We start from the raw sequence: 25,401 nt of genomic DNA, 5'->3' as shown, positions 1-25,401 counted from the left end.
TGCTCGCAGTACTCATGATATCAGTCTTAGCTCCAGCCTAGCAGGAATTCCATTTGATCTGGCTAATGAAGAACTTGACTATGAGCCAGAGGAAGTAGAGGAGATGAGTGGTCAGGAATCAGATTCCTCAGGGAGCAGTGTACAAATGACTAGTGCACAATTTTCCCCTGAGCCTCCACCTTCTCTGCTACGATCCACCACCAGTACTGTAACTGTGCCAATAAGACCAACCACTAGTTCTACCGCTGTTCATCCACCCCGAGCAGTAGAAGCAGCACCCAAGGCACAGTCCAAGGCTCTCCGCGCCCCAATGTGGGAGTACTTTGAAAATGTCGAAGAAGGGCGCTATGGAATGTGCAAACATTGTGAGAAGCTAATAAGCAGAGGGAAAGTGTCTGGGCATTTTACCAGTGCTGGCATGAAGCATCACCTCAGCACTCAACACATCGCTGTGCTATTGGGGAAAGATGGAGAAGAAAAACGTAGTGCAGGCAGCATAGCTGGTGGCCGTGATATTACAACAACTAGTACCATCTCCAGAGAGAGTGGAAAAACCCGAACAGCTGCTTCTGAGCCAATAGCAGCAACACCTAGTGCTGGCAGCCAGAGACCAAGGCAGGTTAGAGCATTCCATGTCCAGCCCACCCTGGAAGAATTTGGGGCATTCCACTCCAAGAGGTCAATGCCCAAACAGCAGGCCAATAAAGTAACCCGGCTTATTGGTCAGTTCATTGCTGTTGGAGGGGCATCCTTCTCCATGATTGAAGGGAAGCCTTTCAAACAATTGATGGCGGCTGTGGCTCCACAATACACAGTTCCGTCACGTTCCACTTTCAGTAGGAACATTGTCCCCTCATTGTATCGGTCCTGTGTTTCAGCAGTAAAAGCGGAGCTTTCCAAGGCTGCTGGTCAGTGTTCATTTCACAACAGATTTGTGGAGTGCACCTAGTCTTTCTTTGACAGCACACTGGTGGCAGCCCTGTGTGTCTAAGGAAGCTGCTGCAGCAGGCTACCGATCATTCCTTCTCCATGCAGAAGCGATGGATGAAAAGCACACTTCTGAAAATATTCTGCATAAAATGAGGAAAATGTTTAGCCTTTAGGTGGGAGCAGAGGCGGGCACCAATGTTGAAGTTGGTTTTGTGGTAACTGACGGAGGTGCCAATATGGTGAAAGCGCTGCAAGATGGTCATATTGTTGGTGTGTGCTGCGCAGCCCACATCATCCATCTTGTAGTCAAGGCAGCAATGTCAGAAGGAACTAATGTAGCAGCAGTAGTTCTGTCACATTACGGAGTAGCCAGCTTGCGCTAGGGCCTAGTGTCTGAGCTCTGCCAAATGTCTAGGACTGACAGTGTTTGGATGCTTTGCTCTGGGGTGAAACAAGTGAGTGGGTCATCAATTGCCCACTCATTCACTTTTCCCAATGCTGCTGGTGGTGGTGCCAGCGTATCTTCTCTGCCAGTTCGCTTCATCCCCAAAATGTCCCTAATGGTAAGGGTAGTTTCTCCCCCCTGGCTGCCTCTGTTTGCGGTGTGGCAACGCCTGCTACCTCTGCCGGAGTAGCCAGCTTATGCTAGGGCCTAGTGTCTGAGCTCTGGAAGTCCGCTGCCAAACGTCTAGGACTGGCAGTGTTTTGGATGCTTTGCCCTGGGGTGAAACAGGTGGGTGGGTCGCCAATTGCCCACTCATTCACCTTTTCCATTTTTTAGTGCTGCTGCTGGTGGTGGTGCCAGCGTCTCTTCTCTGCCAGATCGCTTCCTGGCTAGAGTCATGCCCAAAATGTCCCTAATGGTAAGGGTAGTTTCTCCCCCCTGGCTGCCTCTGTTTGCGTTGTGGCAACGCCTGCTATCTCCGCCGGAGTAGCCAGCTTACTGCATTTTCCAGTCCTGTCCCATAAAAGTTGGGTTGTTGGAAAGTATGTCGTTGTAAATAGGTAGCAAATGTTAGGCATGTATTTAAAAGTGGTCTAAAATCGATTTAAAAATGTAAAATCCCTATTCTTTTATTAAACATCTATGAATGTGTGTATATGATAAATACCGTATTGGCTCGAATATAGGCCGCACTTTTTTCCCCCACTTTAAGTCTTTAAAGTGGGGGTGCGGCCTATATTCGGGGTCTAGCGCCCGACGCCCGGGACATGCAGTTCCGGGCGCCGGGCAGGCAGCGGGGTTAGGATACAGATCCCCCGCAGCGGTGCAGGGGACCTGTATCCTACTCTCCGATATGCTCAGACAGCCTCCCCTGCCAGCACTTTCCACGGGGGGGTGCCGGCACGGGAGGTTGTCTAAGCGCATCGTCCGGGCGGTCACCGCCTGCGGCGATGCGGGTAAACAGCCTCCGGGTTGTTTACCTGCATCGCCGCAGCCGGTGACCGTCCGCACGATGCGTTTTACCTCTGCCCCCAAGACTTACCGGAGCAGACTCCCGGGTGTCTTGCGGGGCCGGCGCAATACGCGTATACAACTTCCGCGGGGGGGGGGGGGGAGACAGAGTGGCAGCATGTTTTTTGGTGCTTTTTTAAAGAAAAAAACATTTTCTTTAAAAAAGCACCAAACTTTTAGGGTGCGGCCTATATACGGGGGCGGCCTATATCCGAGCCAATACGGTAAATAAGCCCCATTTCTCCCAGGCCAAGTTCCTCAGAGCATTTGTCTAGGTCTCAGACAAGACAACTGCTCGGAGGAACTTGGCCCTCAGTTTAGGGCAATGTGTGTGTATGTATGTATTGTACACCTCGGATAGCACCATGAAGGTACGTGTGTGTGATTGTATCGGTCGTTTCGGCAGGGGGCTCGCCTGCCATCAACGAATGAAGTGCATTCTGCAGTTCTGCAATTCATTCGTTGATGCCAGACGAGCCCCCTGCCGGCAACCAATAGAGTCGCACACACGTACCTTCATGGCGCCAAAGCACCTGCTGCTGCTGCTCTGATGTGTTCTTAACCCCGTATTAACCCCTGCTAGGCAACCGGGAGAAAACTAAGATAAAACGAGCACGAAGAATGTCCACGAATATTCGCCCAAAGAGAAGACAGGAACGGGCGAATATTCGCGGAATACGAAGATTTTTTTTTTCAGAAGACGAGCACGAACACGAAGAGCCCCCTGGTGCCCAAGTCTAGTAATTTTCTCCTCACCCATTTAGTGCACCCACACAAATTATATATTGGTTTTTTTTTGCAGGGCATATGATCTACTTTGCTTATATATATATATATATATATATATATATATATATATATATATATATATATGAAAAATTGAAAAACCCCACTTTTTCACACTTTTATTTTAAAAATCTTTTACTCATCCATAAGAGCTAATGAAAAAATTGCTAAATAGATTCTACGTTTTGTCCTGAGTTTAGAAACGCACAATATTTTTTTGCTTTTTTTTTTATTGGGTAATAAGTACAAATAGCGTTTTGCTATTTCAAAACCATTTTTTCCCAAATCTCGTAATTCTGCCCCATTTTGGGTATCTTTAAAGCCAGCCAATGCAATTTAACGCATCAAACCATATATTTTTGAAACCTAGATACCGCAAGGTATTTCAAATGCTGGTGTTTTAACCCTTTCCATGCACTAATTCTACTACCACACTTTGCCAAACTTTATGATAGTAATTTATGTTGTTTTTGTTATCACAAAAACTGCACTTCAGGAATGGATTTACAGCTCTTGGTATAGGCCACTGTCAAACAACACGCAAATATGTGTTCAGCAACATCACAGAGTGCAGTGATACCCCCACGCATGGGTGTGTCAGGTTGTTTAGGAGATAAATGCGCCAACATCTTGCGTGTGGCAAAATCTCTGGCAGTGGTGTTTGTGACCACTCTTCGGAGAACGGTCACAGTGCATCCTGGGGTGGGTGTGCGGTGCTGCTGAATGCCTCACTAGCGAGGTATTTCAGCTACACCATTGAAGTTTAGGAGACGATCATTGATGCCCTGGGGGGGGGCCAGACATTGTATATCACTTTCTAAGCTTTTTTACTGCCATGATGTGCCAGGCATGTCATTGGTCGTTAACTGACTATTTTTGCGTGACGTGCCTGGACCATCATAGATCGTTAAGTGGTTTTTACGATGTTGTTCTGATAATCCCTATGACGCCATCTCTTTGCCTACCTTGAAGTGGTACTTTCAGGTTTGCATCTTCTTTTTGTGCTTTGGGTTTTTTGCTTGTGTCCATTTCAGATTTTGAATCTTTAACTTCTAATTTCTTCTTTGATTGCTGTTTCTAATAAGAATTGCAAAAATAATAACAAATGGGATTTATTAAACTACATTTTACTTTAATGACTATAAAGAAGCGTAATTGCATCCAAAATAACTATATCTCCAGAAAGTAATACCACGCAGCAGTGTAGTTTAAGAGCAAAAGTTTACAGAGGTAAAGCCTAGACTAAATCAGCTCTAGACTAAATGTATTGCATTCTATGAAGAGATCACAAAAATTGATGCTAATAATAATAATAGTTATTACCTACAAAATAAATACATGCACAATTACATACCTCCCAATATTTCAAAATGTGAAATTTTCCCTTCAAAGAGGGACATTTTTTTTTTTTTTTTTTTAAATCTCCGATACAAGCAATTGCACTTTAAAATGTCCTGCTTGTATCGCCACTTAAAACACGCTTCAGTTTTGTAAGCACAGTCATGCATATAAAAAATAACCAGCAGACTGAATTGAATTCCCATAAGGCTCAGCCAGACATACTACTTCCATGGGAAGTGCAGCAACAGTAAAGCTGCAGATGCTAGGTGTGAACTAAACTTCCTATGATTCTCAGCCAGCCAGGTGTCCACCATAATGCTGGCTGAGCATCATTGGAAGAGTAGTCCACAGCAGCAGAGAATTTTTTTTTTATTAAAAAAGGCTAATGTTAGCCTCCCTTCCAGGACCCCTACACACTGCCTTTACATGCACCTGTCCATAAACATACACTGCCTTTACACACGCATATACACATACACTGCCTTTACACACGCACACATATACACGTACACTGCCCTTACACACACATATACACTGCCCTTACACACACATATACACTGCCCTTACACACACACACACATATACACATGTACATTACCCTTGTTACAGGCCTCAGTAGAAGTTAAGGTTAAGGATTTAACTAGGCAGAACTAGTATTTTCTGTTACAAAAGATTTGTTTTTGTGTTATAAGATCAGAATGTTTTTGCTATTCTGTAAAAATGATCAACAGCTTGGCCTTGGTGGTAATTTTCCTCTCCTGATTTTTGTAGAAAGTGAGTCAAGAAAAGGGTGGTGATCAACAGTATCAAAAGCAGCAGAGAAAACCAGATCAAGTGAGTGTCCTTAAGTGTGTGCAGGGGAAATAGACCATTGAGAAAGACCAGAAAAGGATGTCGGAGAGGAGTTTGGAGCTAGCAGAGTTGTTAGACATGTCAAAAGGAATGTTAAAATCACCTATAAGACAGGGGAAAATTAGAAGAGATTAAGAAGGGGAGCCTGGCAGAAAAGTGGTGAACTTTGAGTTAGGACCTGGAGGGCGATATATTACTGCAATTTGAAGAGAGAGCAGAGAGAAAAGACAGATTGTGTGAACCTCAAAGGAACAGAATGAGAGGGAGGGAGGGCTTGGTGTATGCTGGAAGGTGCAATGAGGTGAGAGAAGGATGCCTACACCACCACCCTTTCTGCCATCAGGCCTAGGAGTGTGGCTTAAGTGTAATCCTCCGAAGGAGAGTGCAGTATCATGGGAGGGGATCCAGGTTTCAGTAAGTGCTAGGAGGTTAAAAGCATGAGAGAGAACTAGGTCATGTATACAAATGAGTTTTTTGCATACCGATGGGGCATTGCATAGGGCACAGTTAAAGACGGGAGGGAGTTTATGGTTGGAGATTTAGGGTGCATATGTTGGTTGAGTTTAGTGGTTGACAGTGATAGGAATGGGGAAGAATATGTGGGGGACAGAAGTAGCATAGCAAATACATGCAGCTTTCGCATATAAAGGTTTACTGTTGAGGTACTGGGGTAGCCGTGAAGGTGGAGAGATGGAGAGGGAAAATATTTAGAATGGTTCAATGGAGAGTAATGGGTAATGAAGGGCTCCAAAGAGTTGGTGCCCTCTACTGGCATGTTTAAATAGGTCAGATGGTTAACTGTCGATGGTTAACCGTCCACAGGGGCTGGTGGGAAAATTATTCAGTTGTTGGGAAGAGGGAGGAGTATATTGCAGGCTCTGAGGGCTGTAATAGAGAGTGTAAAATGCTGTTAAAGTGGACAGGGGCAGTAAGAGGGCATATATAGGAAAATAAGGGGTTAGTGGAGCAAAAAGAAAGTAAAATATTACACACACAAGCAGTGTTCCCTCTAAGCTGTGCACTTGTGCGCGCGCACATAGCTTTTTAAGAGAGCGCACACGTCCAAAAATTGTGCGCACAACAGTTTTTCCCAAAAAAATCAAAAAAAAAATTTTGCACAAGAGAAATTTTCTGCGCACTCCAACTAAGAAAAATTAGATGGAACATTGCACACAAGTAGTGACAGGCATGACATATATGTTACCAAAAATCTGTGAGAAAATGTCACATAACCCAGTATGGGCATTGCCAGGCTATCAAGCACAGACAGACAGGGGTAGTAGGCAATTCTGGCACAGAAACTGGAAAATAATAATACAGAAAACAATAACAGATAATTATGGAGATCTTTTGGTCCACACGGAATACCTTTTAGCAAAAGCTTGCAGGGGCTTCAGTTGTTGGAAAGATGGTGGAGTGTATTGCAGGCTCTGAGGGCTTTCAGCAAAAGTTTGCTGGTTTGCTCAGGCTTCAATTATTGATCGGAAGATGGAGGAGTGTATTGCAGGCTCTGATGGCTTTTAGCAAAAGTTTGCTGGTTTGCTTGGGCTTCAGTTGTTGCATAGACAGAGTAGTGCATTGCAGGCCCTGAGGGCTTTTAGCAAATGTTTGCCGGTTTGCTCGGGCTTCAGTTATTGTTGGGAAGATGGAGGAGTGTATTGAAGGCTCTGAGGACTTTTAGCAGAAAGAGTATCTGTTAGCATGGGTGTGTATGTATGTCAGGACTAACGTTCCGTAAACAGGATCTCCAATGCAGGAGTTGTTCGTGTACATTACCAAGGGGATAAACAGGAGAATGGTCAGGCAGTCCAAAAAAAAAATATAAAAATGTTCATGTCCTGTCCTGGATCAAGAGACCATCAAAGCAGTGAATTGCTTCACAATGCGAGGCAGGCTTCAGGGCTGAGTGCCAGGCACCACACCCTGATCCAAGTCTCTTTCATTGCTGAAAGGGGCTAACTTTTATGCCTTAAGTAATATGTGAAAAGCTATGTAATTGAACCATCAATATGTTAATGTTAATTGATTATATTAACCATAGCAATATTAAATATAACATGGTTAAATACATGTAGTTTAGGAGGTTGCAGAGAAAGTGCAGCTGTTTGTAGGAGTACAATTTTTTGTGTTCCTTTGTTTGGTGGTATGCAACTTAATTTGTTTAATGAGAAAGGGGTGTTAAATTAATTTTTAAATCTACCACACAATTAACCCCTTCATGACAAAGGCTGATTTAATTTTTTGTACCCTTTGTGACAATGGCCGTTTTAACATTTCTGCGCGGCACATGTTTAGCTGTAATTGTGCCAGTTTTTTTGCTTTTTTCTGCACGTTTTAGGGCGATAAGTACAGGTAACGTTTTGCTATTTCAAAATCATCTTTTCCAAATATGGTAATTCTTCCCCCATGTGCTATTTCTGGTATCTTTGAAGCCGGCCAATGCAATTTACTCCATCAAACCATATATTTTTGAAAACTAGACACCCCAGGGTATTTCAAATGCTAGTATTTTAACTCTTTCCATGCACTAATTCTACCGCCAGCCGTTGACAAACTTTGTGGTAGTAATTTTTTTTGCATTTGTTTTCCACATGTTTTACTTCAGGTATGAACAGTGTCACTGACACCCCAATATGTGTTCAGCAACATCTCCTGAGTACAGCAATACCCCACATGAATGGGTTTGCCTGGCTGTTTGGAGGCAAAAGGGCCATGTTTGGAGCATGCACATTTTTCAATGTTGAACTTCGGCATTTGGTGATCCACTGCCCATGTCCTATTTGGTACATCATTGAGCCCGGCCATTTCAGTGTGCCCAATAAAACCATATGTTTTTGAAAACTAGACACCCCAGGGTATTTCAAATGCTGGTATTTTAACTCTTTGCACCAGCATTTTTCAAAGTTTGCAGTAGTATTTTTTGTGTATATTTTTCCCCACACACGTACTTTAGGTATGAATTTACAGCTCCTGGTATATGTCGCTGTCACACGACACCCCAATATGTGTTCAGCAACATCTCCTGAGTACAGTGATACCCCACATGGGGGTCGTTTTTTGGGGGGGAACTAAAAGGCCACATTTGGGACGTGTGCATTTTTCGAATTGGAAATTAGATGTGTGGCCACCCCCCCCAGCGTTAATTGGGACATTGTTGAACCCGGCAAATTTAATTTACCCCATCAAATCATACATTTTTTAAAAGTAGATACCCCCATGGGCATTTAATATGCCAGTATTTTAACTCTTTCCATGCAAGAATTGTTTTAAGCTAATGTGCTAATTCTAGGACTTGCTCACAAAAATATATTTATATATATATATATATATATATATATATTTTATTTTTGCCTCTTTTAATTTTTTTACATTTTTTGGAACTTGAAGGTTCCCCTGATGGTGAAATCAGTGGGATATTATTTTTTCTTCTTCTTCTTCTTCTTCTTCTTCTTTTTATTTTTTTTTAATGTATTTTACTAATCACACTGTGATTAGAAAACTGGGCTCCATTGACTTGCATGGTTGAATGCAGTACCTGTTTTCAACCTGCAAGTGAAGCCAGAGTTCTCTAGAGGCTCTGGAGACCCTCTGGCTAACTTCCCAACTTCATTGGTTTTTTTACAGGGCGGCCGCCATCTTGCGATTGGCGGAATCACTCACAGTGCTGGTTGTGACAGCTCTCCGAATCCCTTTCTTTCCCAACTTTATAAGTTAAACATCCCTCCACTTCTTAGACAAGCCAACAGTTTGTTTAAGTCCTGGGCTAAGCTTCCCCTCTCTTTTAAGGGTAGATGCCATTTATATAAGAGGGCTGCGTTCCCAAAGTTATTATACCCCATTCATATGCTTCAGCTTACTCTAAAGAGGAAGAATGTTCATGCTCACCATAGATCTCTACAGCGTTTCTTGTGGGGTGATAAGTGGTCTCGAATTGCGCTGGTGAAAGTACAGCAACCCACCACCAATGGGGGCTTAAATCGCCCAAATCTGATCGACTACAATTTGGCTGCTAATTACAGGTATGCGGTGGACTGGACTATTACTGGGGTTGAAAAGCGGCTTTCTCCAGATATAAAATTGGCCTCCCTCCTGCATCTGCCTGCACGCCTGTGTCCAGATGATTTAAGTTCTAACCCATTACTATTTCATACACACAAGGCTTGGACACAGGTGCGCAAGAGTCTTGGTTTAGGATTTCTCCATTCTAGGTTTATGACATTGGTCCAGAACCCTGGATTCCAAGGGTGAGGTCAGACCCTGTTTGTAGGAGGCTGGAGTTTGTTGGGGGCAGGCTTGTCGACGACTTTCTTTACTCCTATACGGCCCATGTACTTACCTGGCAGCATTTCCGGGAGAAGTTCCCTTCTCTTTCGGTCCACCCACTGCCCTACCTACAACTCCGTATTTTTATTAACACCTAAAGATCATGCTAACTCCTTTGATAGACTGACCCTTTGTGCTTCCACAGGCCCTCTCGCACTTTATGGACAGATTCGGCGTGTCCGACATGGAATTCTCTCAGGCAAGGTTTACCTGCTTGGAGGAAAGAGTTCCATCTTGGTCGAGGCTACAGTTTCTAATTCAAAAATTCTGGTATTCCGATCTTACAACGAGATGTTTCTAAAAAATTTCCATTGTGCTTACATGACCCTGAAGCTCTACGTGGCTGCGCTGTGTACACGGCTGTCTTTGCGGCTGGATTTGGTTTGCCTCTAATGTGTGTTTTCTACGTTTTCAATTGTGACTGCTGTACCTTGCATACTGCTGATGTTTGCATGTTGTGTTTTTGCACCTTGATTCGGCTCGCCTGTATTGTATATTGTATACTCTAAATATGCCTTATTTGTACGTTTGCCCACTGTCACAGAAGCCTTAGGACTTTGGGGGGGGGTGCCTGGAGGCATTTCCCATTATAGATGGATTGTATTACAGTGCAATATCTTATTACTATTATTTATTGTTTTATATAGCGCCATCAAATTCTGTAGCGCTGTACAATGGGTAGACAGGACAAAACAAGTAGTACGTAACATAACAAATTGACTTACAGAGACAACAGGTGAGGAGTGGCCTGCTCAAATGAGTTTACAATCTAGGTATTATGAGCATGGTAACAAAGTAGACAGAGCCTTGGCAAGGGCATTGCGGTAGAGGCAGGCTCTTACATTCATCCCTAAGATTAGAAACAATAGAGGACAATTAAGGTTTCGTCTGATCAGATAGCTGAATGTTTTCCCAATTTCTATCACTCATTGTATAACATAAAACATCAAAGTAGCGAGACCCAGAGGGGGATTGATACTCGTATTGACGAATATATCTCTAAACACTTGGGCGTTGGATTGGAGGAGGATGTGCAAGATCTTTTGGATAGAGACATAACCCAGGAAGAGATAGAGGAGGTTATTGAATCCTCCCCGGTCGGTAAGAGCCTGGGCACGAAGGGGTTAACAATCACTTACTGCAAATCTTTTAGGCAGCTTTTACTACACCACCTTACCAAATTATTTAATTCTTTAGCCCGAGGATCCAGGCTCACCCCACAGGTGTAGGAGGCACACATAGTGATCCTTCCTAAACCTGGAACAGAACCTGACATTGTGCTCTAGCTACTGCCCAATTTCTTTGCTAAAAGTAGATGTAAAGATATTGGTGAATGTTTTGGCAGTTAGACTGGGGAACCTTCTTCCAGGATTTGGTGGACAGAGATCAGGTTGGTTTGTCCCTGCATGTGAAGCCAGTGACAACACCACGAAAATTCTTTGGTCCATTCATTGGTCCAAGTCGTGGGGGGTCACGATGGCACTGCTCTCAACTGACTCAGAGAAGGTCTTCGGTAGGGCGGGATTTTTTTTGTTTTCCACTCTTCGACGGTTAGGTCTTGGACCTAATATGATGAATCATATTACGGTCTTGTATCATACCCCCTCTGCTTATATTCAAGTTAATGTGGAACTATTGAGTCCGCTGACTTTATCAAATGGCACTAAACAGGGGTGCCACTTTTCACCGCTCCTGTTTGTACTTATGCTGGAGCCTTTGTTAAATGCTCTTAGGGCAGCGGTAGACTTTGAGGGAATTAGGATGGGTCGGGCACATCATAAAATATCAGCTTTTGCTGATGATCTTTTATTTATGGTTACCAAACCAGTGACATCTTTGCCAGCCATTAAGAGGGAGATATAATTATTTGGTTCCTTATCGTATTTTAAAATAAACTATAATAAATCTGAGTTACTGAATATATCCATGCCAGAAGATCAAGTAGGACCATTACAAGGCATTCACCCATTTAGTTGGGCCGGAGGGAATACAATACGATATTTGGGAATCCTACTGTCCCCGAACCTGGATACCATATATGGTCTAAACCATGGGGTACTACTGGCCTCTTTGAGGACCAACCTTAAGTCCTGGTCCAAAAAAACTTTTTCTTGGTTTGGAAGAGTTGCCATCCTCAAAATGAATGTGCTACCAAGGGTGTTATACCTGCTTTGGGTGCTCCCCATAGATATCCCCAAGACATTTTTCAGACAACTTAAATCAGTTCTGTTAGAGTTTATATGGCAAGGAAAGAGAGCACAACTTGGCTATAAATACTTGATATGTCCCAGAGAGGGGGCATGGGCTTTCCAGACCTTGAGATTTCAATCTGTGATGACATCTAGAGTAGTTGACTAGGTGATGGGTGTCAATGGAATAGAATTACATCTAGTGGTACCATGGCTTACACGAAGGCGAGGGTGCTGCGGCTCGGCAGGCCACCCCACGATCCCCCCACGCTGAAAGTATGGACAGGACTGACTGGTGTGATGGGGTTGCTCCATTCCCCATCATTGCTTCTCCCCTTACACATAATCCAGCTCTTCCTCCTGGACAACACGGTTGCTCAGTCACCTGATTCTTCCCACCAAAGGTGAGGTTCCCACGTGTGGGACATGTTCTTGACAAGGGGAAACTCAAAGCCCTGACAGTTCTTGCCCCTGTACTGTATAAGCTTCTCATTAGGTGGTAACGCCCCCAGTGATATTCATAGGATATTCCCTGAACAGTCTGATCATTGTTGGAGATGTCTGGAGGGGAGGGGGACATACTTGCACATCTGGCGGAGCTGCGCGAAGCTGGCTTTTATTTTGGAGGGGGTGCTGGATGCCCTGAAGACGGTTGCAGATCCGGAGTTCAAAGTAAGTCCGGCTTCAGTGGTTTTGCATCATATGCAAAAATCTTTGGGGTATTATAAAAGATCACTGACAGTCCATCTGCTTAATGCGGCCAGGGCTCTTATACCTACGCATTGGAAGCAGACGTTGGCTCCCACGGTGGGTGAATGGGTGGAAGAAGTGGATAGGATAAGGGGAACGGAAATCATGGTCCAGATGTCAAAAGGGGTAGGGGCAGAATGTGAATTAAAATGGCTTGTGTGGTATCAATTTCTAAAATCGAGAGTACCAAGCTCTATTTAGGCATTGGAAGGTGATGAAATCTGAAGAATTCCGACGAAGAAGAGGGCAATTACTAACCTTGAACGAGCAATGCGATAATGTTAGTTCTTTTTACATTTTTGTCTATCGCTTTTCTACCTTTAGTGACATTGATTGCTTTGCCATTGGACATCACACAAGATTGTATATCATTTTTGTCATTGACTTCTATGTAGGTACTAAGTAATGTAACTCTGCTGTAACTTGTCTTTCATGACATTTGTATCTATATTACTTGATATGTGGATTGAGCAAACAATAAAAAAATATCTTGAAAATACAATGTCGAGGGATTTAGGGTGTATTGCACAATAGGTAAAAGTCCCATTGTTAGGGATGGACCAGCCACACTAGTAAAAGTATTGTAGGAGAGGGACTAGGAAAGGTGAGCTAAACGAATATGGGAGGGCGTTAATGTGCTATGTTGTAAGCGTCCTTAAAGAAATGGGTCTTGAGGGATTTTTCGAAGGAGTAAAGGACGCGAGAAAGACGGATAGGCCCGGGGGAAAGCATTCAAGAGGATAGGGGAAGCCCTTGAGAAATCTTGTAAGCGTGCATGAGAGCAAGAAATCAAAGGAGAGGATGAAAAGAGATCATTGGATGAGCGGTGAGACCGATGTGCAATGTATTTAGAGATGAGTGATGAGATGTAGGTAGGGGAACCGCTGTGAAGGGCTTTGAAAAGTAAGAGTCAGGATTTTGAAATTCATCCTGAAGTGTGCAGGCAGCCAGTGAAGGGACTGACAGACGGACAGGTGTTAGTGAAGCAATAGGAGAGGAAGATAAGTCTGGCAAGAGCATTCATGAAGGATTGTAGAGGGGTGAGACATTTCAGAGGGAGACCAGCTAAGACAGAATTACAATAATCAAGGCAGGAGATAATAGCATGGACAAGAGCCTTAGTGGCATGCTGTGTTAGGAAGGGACAGATGCGGGCAATGTTTTTAAGATGGAGACGACAGTTTTTAGAGACAGACCAAAAGTGGGGGGTGAACGAAAGGTCAGAGTCAAGGGGGACACCAAGACAGCGGGCATGAGGAGACGGGGAGATGATAGCACCATTAACATTGAGGGAAACTTAGTGTTGGAGGGAGTCAAGATGAGAAGTTCGGTTTTGGAGAGATTGAGTTTCAGGAAACGTGCAGACATCCAGGTAGAGACAGAGGCGAGACAGTTAGTTACAAGATCTAAGACAGAAGGAGAGAGATCAGGAGGGGATAGATAGATCTGGGTGTGAAAGCCAAAGGATGCGTTTAGTTTGCCAAGTGATGAAGTGTAGAGAGTGAACAGAAGGGGTCCTAGAACTGAGCCTTGGGGTACCCCCACTAAGAGGGGGAGGGGATGAGAGGGGAAGTGTTACTGGATACAGGGATACTGAAGGTACGATCAGAGAGGTAGGGAGTGAACCAGGAGAGAGCAGTGTAACAGAGACCAAGAGCATGAAGAGCTTGAAGGAGAAGAGGGTGGTCCACAGTGTCAAAAGCAGCAAAAAAGGTCCAGGGAGTAGTGGCCCTTGATTTAGCAGTGAGTAGGTAATTTGTAACTTTAGTAAGGTCGATCTCAGTAGAGTGTCGAGGGCGAAAACCAGATTGAAGAGGGACAAGTAAGGAGTTGGAATCAAGAAGCTTAGTTAATTGGGTATAAACAATTACTGTATTTGCTCGATTATAAGACGACCCTGATTATAAGATGACCCCCCTAAATCTGAATATTAAGTTAGGAAAAAAAAGAAAAAGCCTGAATATAAGGTGACCCCAGGCTTGTCACTCTGCCCCATAAATGCCTTAAACACCCTATATGCCACTGTGCCCCATGATATGCCTTTTAACCCACTAAATACCACTGTGCCTCATGATATGCCTTTTAACCCTCTAAATGCCACTGTGCCCCATGATATGCCTTTTAACCCTCTATACCACTGTGCCCCATGATATGGCTTTGGACCCCCTATGTGCCACTCTGCCTCCAGAAATGCCTTATACCCCTATATGCCACTCTGGCATTTAGGGGGTTAAAAGGCATATTATGGGGCAGAGTGGCATATAGGGAGGTTTAAGGCATTTCAGGAGGCAGAGTGGCGTATAGAGGGTTAAAAGGCATTTCTGGAGGCAGAGTGGCATTAAGGGGGTTAAAAAGCATATCATAGAGCACTCTGCCTACAGAAATGCCTTATGCCCCCCATTTACCCCCCCCCAAAAAAACGGTGTGTTGTCCGGGCAGCGTGTAGACGTCTAAGTGATTCACGTAGGCAACTTCCGCTGCAGCCTTTTCGCGCAGACCTCTGATCTCTGACAGCCTGGGAAGGTCATGCGCGATGGACGCAGACAACCCCCGCTGCTAACCAGTAGGAGGTGCGGTTAGCAGCGGGGGTTGTCTGCGTCCATCGCGCAGACCTTCCCCGGCTGTCAGAGAGAATTCCCCGGTGAGGGGAACGCTGATCTCTGACAGCCGGGGAAGGTCTGCGGGATGGACGCAGACAACCCCCGCTGCTAACCGCACCTCCTTCCGGCTGCAGCAGAAGTTGAAGCAGAAAGCTACACACCAGGGACTCAGAACCACCGGCAAGTTGGGGGGGGGCAGGAGGATCCAGGTCTCCTGCAGTGCTGAGGGGATCTGGATCTTAGCCTCATAGTCAGACCTATTTGAGGTCTGATTATAAGACGACCCTGAGTATAAGATAAGGGGTATTTTTCAGAGCCTGCCACATATGTGATCGCGCTGCGATCACATCCAGGATTGGCCACTGGTTGGACCAGCCAAACTCTAGACTTGGTCTGCATAAACAAACAAAAGTGGTTTAGCTCTGAAATGGCAGAGAATTGAGCAGTGAGACTGCCGGGACATGATCTATACACCTAAACGGCCTCATTAAGTTGATTTTCTACTTCTTTCTAAGTGCCAAATAAATGGTCAAAGATTAATTACTGTTTTGAATCTTTCATTAAAGATAGAGCACTTTATAAATTGCATGATGTTATGATTCATTTATTATATATTTATGTAATGCTAATTGATTACAGTGACAAAAGCATGCTGAAATATAACTAATAGGCAACAAGAAATGGTATATTACATTTGTCAGAATTTGGTTTAACAAATAAATAAATAAATAAAAATGGGCTCAGTCTTAAATGCCCGGGCCATAGGAAGGACTGAAGTCAAGCTATCAGACAAATCAGTCGTCATGCCATCTAACACTTTGTTTAGATTAGCAAAAGGTGTATAAGAACTGCATAGGTGATAATCAGGGGCGGTGTGCCGGACGGACGACCGGCAGACAGGCATTCAATGCGGCTACGGCCGCAAAGTTAAAAACTAAGCGGCCGCGAGCAGGATTGAATGCGGCCGTCATGCGTCATGCGTACCTGGCGGGGGGGGGACGGTGTCCGCCCCCGACTGCCGCTCATCTGAGGGCTGCCACCATGCCGGCACGCCTCCAGAAACGGTGCGCGCGGCAACTGTGGCTGTGCGCCGGGACTTGATGTCAAATCCCGGCGCACAACACTGAAGCCACGCCCACCGTCTTCCACGCTCAGTGCACAGGACAGGAAGAAGAAGAAGAAGAAGTAGAAGAAGAGGAAGAGGAAAAGTGAGAGTGAAAGAAGAAAAGGTAGGAGAGAGTGGATTATTAAGTGTGTGAGAGTGATGGGTGTTATGCTGAATGTAAGTGTGTGAGAGTGATGGGTGTTATGCTGAATGTAAGTGTGTGAGAGTGATGGGTGTTATGCTAAATGTAACTGTGTGAGAGTGATGGGTGTTATGCTAAATGTAAGTGTGTGAGAGTGATGGGTGTTATGCTGAATGTAAGTGTGTGAGAGTGATGGGTGTTATGCTAAATGTAAGTGTGAGAGTGATGGGTGTTATGCTGAATGTAAGTGTGTGAGAGTGATGGGTGTTATGCTGAATGTAAGTGTGTGAGAGTGATGGGTGTTATGCTGAATGTAAGTGTGTGAGAGTGATGGGTGTTATGCTAAATGTAACTGTGTGAGAGTGATGGGTGTTATGCTAAATGTAAGTGTGTGAGAGTGATGGGTGTTATGCTGAATGTAAGTGTGTGAGAGTGATGGGTGTTATGCTGAATGTTTGTGAATGAGGGTTTCAGATAGCATGGATGTGTAAGTGTTGGGGGATAGCTTGGCATAGGGAGTCCGTAATCACATTCCTTTCATGCCCAGATTCCAGCATGTAGTGGCTGCCTAGGCATGATAGGAGTGTGATTGCTGTTATAAATTATTTTTTGGTCCAACTTCGGTGTGTTAACACTTTTATTGGACAGAATAATTCAATGACAGTATTAATATATATATATATATATATATATATATATATTTATATATATAATTGCAAACAGCAATCACACTCCTATCATGCTAAGTCAGCCAGCACATGCTAGAACCTGGACATGATAGGATTGTGATTGTTGTTATATATATGTGTGTTAATATTATTGTTGATTTTTTTGTCTAATTTTGGTGTTACTTTTAATAAAGTATTTTAAAGGTTTTTTTTGTTTTTTTTTTTCAGTTTTGGCCAAGTGAATGCTGAATTTTTAGTTTCAGTCCAGAATTTTCATTTCGGTGCATCCCTACTATATACTATGCCAGTCACTAAAGTGGTAAGCCTACACCACATCAATGTTTGGCTTAGTATATAGTGATAGGGGTTGTCAGTGTCTGGCTCAATGCATAGGCACACATTGACGGTGGTACCGTGTAATCCCTAAGCATATAATGTAACAAATATGCTGTACCCCTGTCAATGTTTGCCTAACCATAGAAACTATGCAGTTTTAAAGTGTGTGTGTGTGGGGGGGTGCCACATACAGGGTCTGCCACAGGTGCCAAATACTCTAGGTACGCCCCTGCATCATGCGGCTGTCAGACCCAACGACCATGCCTCAGCTCCTCTTCCCACGTCTTAAAAGTGGTGTGATGAAGAGCTGAGGCATGCGGTGCGTGCACGCCGGCCACTTTAATTTCATTAGGCGCTGGTGGAGTGACTGCCGCACGACGGCCGCTTTCAATGTCGCTCGCAGCCGCTTTGATGGTGCAATGGGCCAGTTGACTAGACTTGCCCCCCAGGCCTTAGGCTGCCAGCCCTCCCCTGGTGATAATCATATAATGATACAATTCTGAGTGGATTAGGCAGAGTTCTCACACAAATATATATCCCTTCAAAATTATATACATGTTATTAAACAAATTAAAGGTAAATATCGGCTCATAGCCAACAAATGACATTTTCTAAAATTTCTGCATATATTACAAAATCCCACCATTGGACCAATATATTTACACATATCTCACCCACCCCCCTATAATATCTTACAATATGGTATAATTTTACTGTGAAAATTTAAAGATATTGCGCCCCACATATCTGCACCGTAGTTATCAACTGGCATTTTTCAACATATACATGGGGTAAAAAAAAGCCCCCCCATTGGACCAACACGGTTCCACTGCACATATTTCACACACACCCCTCTATTAATCCTTACAATATGGTGCATTTTTTATGTGGAAATTTAAATATATAGGGCTCTAAATATCCCCCCAGTAGATAGCAAATGTGATTTTTCAACATTCTACATGGAGTTAAAAAAAATATACTTTTTCTCTTTGCTTGCTTGGTCATTTATTAACTCATTTACAGGGTCTATGAGGGGTTTTGTTGTTGGAACAGACTGCTTTGTGTATGCATGGCGCTACACAGTTGCTGTTAATCAAACATAAACCTTCCCAAGCCTGTTTCACACGTTATTCAAAATCTCTATGTTCCTTTTACTAACAGTGCCTACAGGGCCGGCCCTATAATGGGGCAGACTGGGGTAATTGCCCCAGGCGGCACTTTAGAAGGGGCGGCACTTTGCCGCCCCAAGCGCTTTTTTTTTGTTTTTTTTTTGAAGCGGAGGAGAGAGAGAGGGGCACTGAGCGGTTTTCGCTTACCCGCTCGGCGCCCCTCTCTCTCTCTCCTCTGCGGCGAGTCTCCCTGTTCGGTCCCGGTGCCGGCTTGTAATGCAGAGCGCCGGAAGTGACGTCATTTTCCGGCGCTCAGCAGTACAAGCCGGCACCGTGGCAGAGCAGGGAGACTCGCCGCAGGACTGTTTAAAGGTAAGTACCGGGGGAGGGATCGTTTAAATCGTCGGCGAAGTTTAAAATGCCCCCCCCCGGCATCGGCAGGGGGGGGCGGCGTTTTAAACTTCGCCCCAGGCGGCGTTAAGTCTTCGGCCGGCCTTGAGTGCCTAATTAAAACATCTGCATTAAGGTGTTTTTTACTGTTAGCAGTACACTGGAGCTATGCTGGGTACCTTTCTTGATTCGGATTGTTTATATGTATGCATGGCCACAGGTGCAGTTCTCATACTCAAACTTTACTAAGCCTGTTTAACCCTTTTACTACCGATACCTGTTGGATACCTCTAGTCCTGAACTACACATCATTAACCCCTTAACGTCCATTGTCGGGTCAGGCACGTCATGCAAAACGGTCACTTAACGACATATGACGTGCCTGACACGTCATGAGACTTAAACAAGCTTAGAAAGTGATCAACGATCACTTTCTAAGCTTAAACGGTGTTGCTGTAATGCCTCGATGGCGAGGCATTCAGCAACACCGAGATCAGCATCATGGGCCGTGTCTGGCCCCTCCCCGGGGCGTCAACATCCGCCATACATTGTATGGCGGCGGACTCCCGTTTTAAAAGCGTTTAGGAGGCAATCAACGATCACCTCCTAAACTTCAATGGTGTCGCTGGAATGCCTCGATCAGGAGGCATTCAGCGACACCAAACACTTACCCCAGGACGGGCTGTGACCGCTCCGGAGAGCGGTCACAGCCGCCACTGCCAGTGATCTTCGCCATCCGCAAGATGGCGGCCGCCCGGTAAAAAAATAATAAAGTTGAAAAACTTCGCTAGATGGTCTCCGGACCCTCTAGAGAACTCTGGCTCCACTTGCAGGTTGAATACAGGTACTGCATTCAACCATACAAGTCAATGGAGCCTAGCTTTCTAATCACTATGTGATTAGTAAAATATTTAAAAAAAATAAAAAAAAAGGAAAAAAAGAAAAAGCTTAAAAAAACATGGTAACATTTAAAAATGTATTATGCATCAGAGGAACTATCCAGTTACAGCAAAATGTAAAAAAAAAGTCCAAAAAGAATAAAATAAAAAAATAAAGTTTATTATTATGAGCAAGTGTTAAAATTAGCGCTGTATCTTCCCAAAAATCCTGACATGGAAAAATTTAAATGAAAGCATTTCAAATACCCAAGGGGTGTCTAATTTAAATAAATGAATGGTTTGATGGGGTAAATTGGAGTGGCCGGGCTCAAAGGGCATAGGCACAGACTGACCGGAATGGGGAAAAAAAAGCGCACTTCCAAAATGTGGCATTTTAAACCCAAACACCAGACAAACCCATACATGTGGGGTATGACTGTACTCGGGAGATGTTCCTGAACACATATTAGGGTGTTGTTTGATAGTGATGTATACCTGGAGCTATAAATTTATACCTAAAGTACAATTTCTGTGAAAAAAATACCAAAAAAAATACTACCACAAAGTGTAGCAAAGGCTGGTGGTAGAATCTGATGCATGGAAAGGGTTAAATATTACCATTTTAAGTACCTTGGGGTGTCTAGTTTTCAAAAATATATGGTTTGATGGGGTAAATTGTAGTGGCCGGGCTCAAAGATAGGGCATAGGCACAGACTGACCAAAATAGGGGAAAAAAGCGCACTTCCCAAATGTGGCCTTTTAACCCCAAACAGCAGTCAAACCCATGCATGGGTGGTATCACTGTACTCGAGAGATGTTGTTGAACACATATTAGGGTGTTGTTTGATAGTGACGTATACCTGGAGCTATAAATTTATACCCAAAGTACAATTTGTGTAAAGAAAAATACCAAAAAAATACTACCACAAAGTGTGGCAAAGGCTGGTGGTAGAATCTCATGCATGGAAAGGGTTAAAATACTAGAATTTGAAATACTTTGGGGTGTCTAGTTTTCAAAAAGATATGGTATGATGGGGTAAATTGAATTAGCCGGCTTCAAAGATGGTCCTATTAGGACATGGGGGCAGAATGACCAGATGTAAAAGTTAAAAAATGTGCACTTCCTAAATGTGGCGTTTTACCTCCCAAACAACCCGACAAACCCATGCATGAGGGGTATGCCTGTACTCGGGAGATGTTGCTGAACACATATTGGGGTGTTGTTTGAAAGTGATGTATACCAGGAGCTGTAAATCCATACCTGAAGAGCAATTTTAGCGATAAAAAACACAAAATAAATTACTACCACAAAGTTTGACAAAGACTGGTGGTAGAATTAGTGCATGGAAAGAGTTAAAATTCTAGCATTTGAAATACCTTGGGGTGTCTAGTTTTCAAAAATATATGATTTGATGGGGTAGATTGCATTGGCCGGCTTCAAAGATACCCGAAATGGCACATGGGAGCAAGAATTACCAGATTTGGAAAAAATGGTTTTGAAATAGCAAAACGCTACTTGTACTTAATGCTCCATAACGTGTAGAAAAAAGCAAAAAAAAACATAAAAACATTGGGTATTTCTAAACTCAGGACAAATAGTAGAATATATTTAGTAGGTTTTTTTCATTAGCTTTTTTGGATGAGTAAAAAGTCCGAAAATGTGGGTTTTTTAAATTTTTCATATTTTATTATTTTTTTTTACGGAAAATTAGATAATATGATTAAAACAATGGTAACTGAAGAAAGCCCTTCTTGTCCTGAAAAAAACAACATATCATTTCTGTGGGTTCACTAAATGAGTGAGGAGAAAATTACACGAACACCGCCAAAGTGCTAAAACAGCCTCGGTCCCACATAACACATATTCATGGGAATAAATAGCTTCCCCGGAAGAGATCTCTCAGCTCCCCTCTATGCGAGTATGTTGCAGTATGAATGGAATGAATATGGTATCGTCAGTTATATGTACGTTATTAACTATATTTATAACTATTTATTGTTGATTAATTCTTTAATTTTTTTTCATATACAATGGATGTTGTAAACATTTTCCTTTTGTGTTTCTCTTAAGTTGGATATATGTCGATGTATATACTGTATTGTTACTAAATCTAAGAATGTTGTATGGTTAAAATTTGTTTCTTTTTGAATTCTGAACAAGGAAAATAAATAAATAAATATAAAAAAAAAAAACAGCCTCGGTCCCAATGGTACAAAAGGTAAAACACAGCCTGGTCCTTAAGGGTTAAGCACGCTCTCTTGCCCTCATGCTTTTATACTGTTCAGCTCATGTTACTATGTCTGCACTTTTATGGAGGTTCATTTCCTTATCCAAGGGTATTTACATTCGCTCGCTATATCTTTCTTGGAGTTACTTATTGTATGTTACAGCTGGTCAAATACATTGGTTGTTGTTAGAGTACTTTCAAATTATACTTAACTCCAATTAATTCATGTACACATCAAATTCCATAAAATTGTATCCTGAGCCGCATAGTGCAGAGAGCATCTCCTTACTCTTGGTATAAGGTCACCTATCAACTAATATTCCTTCTTTTTTTCTACTCGCAATCAGGATAAGTTCCCAGGTTATGGGATTGTGTATTTGTTGCTATAGGTCCAGGTCACGTGGTTTGCGTATGTATTTGTTACCCTTCCGTTTTGGTATCCGCAAATGAGCAGTTGTCAATCAGCCAACATGCTGCATTCACTAGTTTACTCTGTTGGCCTCCTAGCGCTTCTGCTACTGTTCCACGTATCAACTAGCCCCGCTCTAGAAATTTCTGTTGCTAGGGGCAGATAAGGGTTGCCAGTTAACCCTTTTTTCATTAACCCTTTGTTCGCTTTTGGTGCGTGTTATTTAGGACAAGTGCCCAGGTCACATGGTTTGTATATATATATCAAACCATGATACGAGTGAGCCTAGTCCTTGTTTTGTACATTCATACGTTCGTTGCCTCCCTCCAATGTTTATTCAATTAGCACTCTCCTAACCTTCACGGCCAATTGATATTCTAACCTAGCCCTTTCATTTAGCTATGAAGCTTTTCCTAACAGAAGTCCAACATCACATATTGTAGTTTCTTCTCACCCAGAAATACCTCATTAGAGGTCTGCAAGATCAAGCCAGTGAAGTCCCCCAGTCATTTACCAACTGATGGCAAGTAAGAGCTTTGCTAATGTTAAATGGACATTCCGTTTAGACCTGGTACATGTATAGTCCTTAAGCTTCTATGTAACTTTTTTCGGATGCAGGCAGCTTGGTGAGCTGGCTACTGTACTTAATTCGGCTTCGGTTCTTCAAATTTCCGTCTTGTCACGTTTCTGATCATTATGGGCTGTCACTTGGTCATACGAAAACAAATCAATCCAGTCCAAGTACACTGTTTTTTTCCTACCAATGCCCCCTGGTGCCCAGTTGCAGTCCTGGGACCCTTACTGTTTTTCTGGTACGGTAAGCCAGCCTTCCTTGGTTCATGCAACCCTCTTATTAGAAGAATAAGTGAATATTATACGTAATGCGAGGTTGAGTTATTTATTAACTTGATTGACCAACGTCCATCGAGCTTTCATGAGACTTTGAATTAGGCTAGTTGCTGGTGAGGGTGTGAGGGTGTTTGAGTTAAATCACATTCTGCAAGTCTTTGCACAGTTTATTAACATCTCCCTTCCATTTTTGATTTTTTTCTGCACCCACATAAATTTCCACTATACCCATTGGGAAAAAAATGGCTTGCCATTCCCCGCACTTTGTACCTATATAAAACTTTCCACTGCACCCATAATGGGGGAAAAAAACACTTGCCCTTGAACCCAGTTTGCAACCACATAAATTTCCACTGTACTCATAATGGAAAAAAATGACTTGCCATTGTACCCACATAAATTTCGACTGCACCCGTAATGAAAAGAAAATGAGTTGCCATTGAACCCACTTTGCCCCCATATAAATTTCCACTGTACCCATAATAAAAAAAAATGACTTGCGATTGCATACACTTTGCACCCAGATAAAGTGGAAAATAACATTCCACTGTCCCCATAAATTTCCACTCCACCCATAATAAAAAAAATTTACCGTATTTGCTCGATTATAAGACGAGGTTTTTTCAGAGCAAATGCTCAAATAGAGGTCTGATTAGGAGACTAAGATCCAGATCCCCCGCACCGCTGCAGGGGACCTGGATCCTCCTGTCTCACCCCGCCCCATCATACACACACTTACCGGTGCTTCCTGCTGTATTGCCGGGGCAGCGGGTTGATGTCTACGCGATCCGCGCAGACAACGTCTGCTGCAGCCGGAAGGAGGTGTGGCTAGCAGTGGGGGTTGTCTGTGTCCGTCGCGTAGACCTTCCCCGACTGTCAGAGATCAGAGTTCCCCGCACCGGTGCCGCACTGGTGCGGGGAACTCTGATCTCTGACAGCCGGGGAAAGTATACGCGACGGACGCATACAAACCCCCGCTGCCAACTCCACCTCCTTCCGGCTGCAGCGGAAGGCGACGTCAACCCGCTGCCCCGGCTGGAAGCACCGGTAAGAGAGGGCTGAGAGGGGAGAGAGGGGAAGGGGGGTGAGAGAGGGGGAAGGGGGGTGAGAGAGGAGGGGGGGAGAGAGGAGGGGGGAGAGAGAGAGAGAGTGTGTGTGTGTGTGTGTGTTAAATGGGGGTATAGGGTGTGTGTGTGTGTTAAATGGGGGCATAGGGCATTTCTGGAGTGGCGTTAAGGGGGCATTTAATAGAGCACTCTGCCTCCTGAAATGCCTTATACCTCCCTATATGCCACTCTGCCCCATAATATGCATTTTAACCCCCTAAATGCCAGAATGGGATACAGGGGTATAAGGCATTTCTGGAGGCAGAGTGGCACATAGGGGGTCAAAAGGCATACCATGGGGCACAGTGGCATATAGAGGGTTAAAAGGCATATCATGGGCCACAGTGCCATATTGGAGTGGCAAGCCTAGGGGCAGATGTGCGTAACTGGGGGACAGGTTGGAAAATACAAGAAATAAAAACAAAAAAAATATTTTTCTCAATCATAGCTTTTATTAAAAAAAATAGTTTACATGAATTAACATTTACTGGTAAAACTTTTTTCCTTTGGGGTCGTCTTATATTCAGGCTTTTTCTTTTTTTCCTAAGTTAATAATCAGATTTTGGGGGGTCGTCTTATAATCAGGGTCGTCTTATAATCGAGCAAATACGGTACTTGCTATTGCATACACTTTGCACCCTCATACAATTTCCACTGCACCCATAATGAAAAAGAATGACTTGACAATGCAACCATTTTGCAACCACACAAATTTCCAGTGCACCCATAATGAAAAAAATGACTTGCCATTGCACCCACATAAATTTCCACTGCACTCATAATGAAAGAGATGGCTTGCCATGGCACCCACTTTGTACCCACATACATTTCAATTGCACCCATAGTGAAAAAAAATGACTTGCCATTGCACCCACTTTGCAGCCACAAATGTCCACTGCATCCATAATGGGGAAAAAAGACTTGCCATTGCCCCAACATAAATTTCCACTTCAC

General features: G+C 43.5%; 1 protein-coding gene across 2 annotated transcripts in view; it reads right to left on the bottom strand.

Moving 5' to 3' along the window:
* Nucleotides 1–25,401, bottom strand: part of TULP1 (TUB like protein 1) — a 158,677-nt gene that overhangs the window by 126,609 nt on the left and 6,667 nt on the right. For both annotated transcript variants that reach the window (XM_053457869.1, XM_053457870.1), the window contains exon 2: nucleotides 4,138–4,249. In XM_053457869.1, the coding sequence (XP_053313844.1) occupies nucleotides 4,138–4,201 (64 nt within the window). In that variant the 5' untranslated portion in view covers nucleotides 4,202–4,249. The remainder of the gene's footprint in view (nucleotides 1–4,137; nucleotides 4,250–25,401) is intronic.

Source organism: Spea bombifrons, chromosome 2, assembly GCF_027358695.1.
Source record: "Spea bombifrons isolate aSpeBom1 chromosome 2, aSpeBom1.2.pri, whole genome shotgun sequence".
Lineage (NCBI taxonomy): Eukaryota > Metazoa > Chordata > Amphibia > Anura > Pelobatidae > Spea > Spea bombifrons.
Note: the sequence above shows the minus strand (reverse complement) of the source record. Positions and strands in the feature narration are given on the sequence as shown.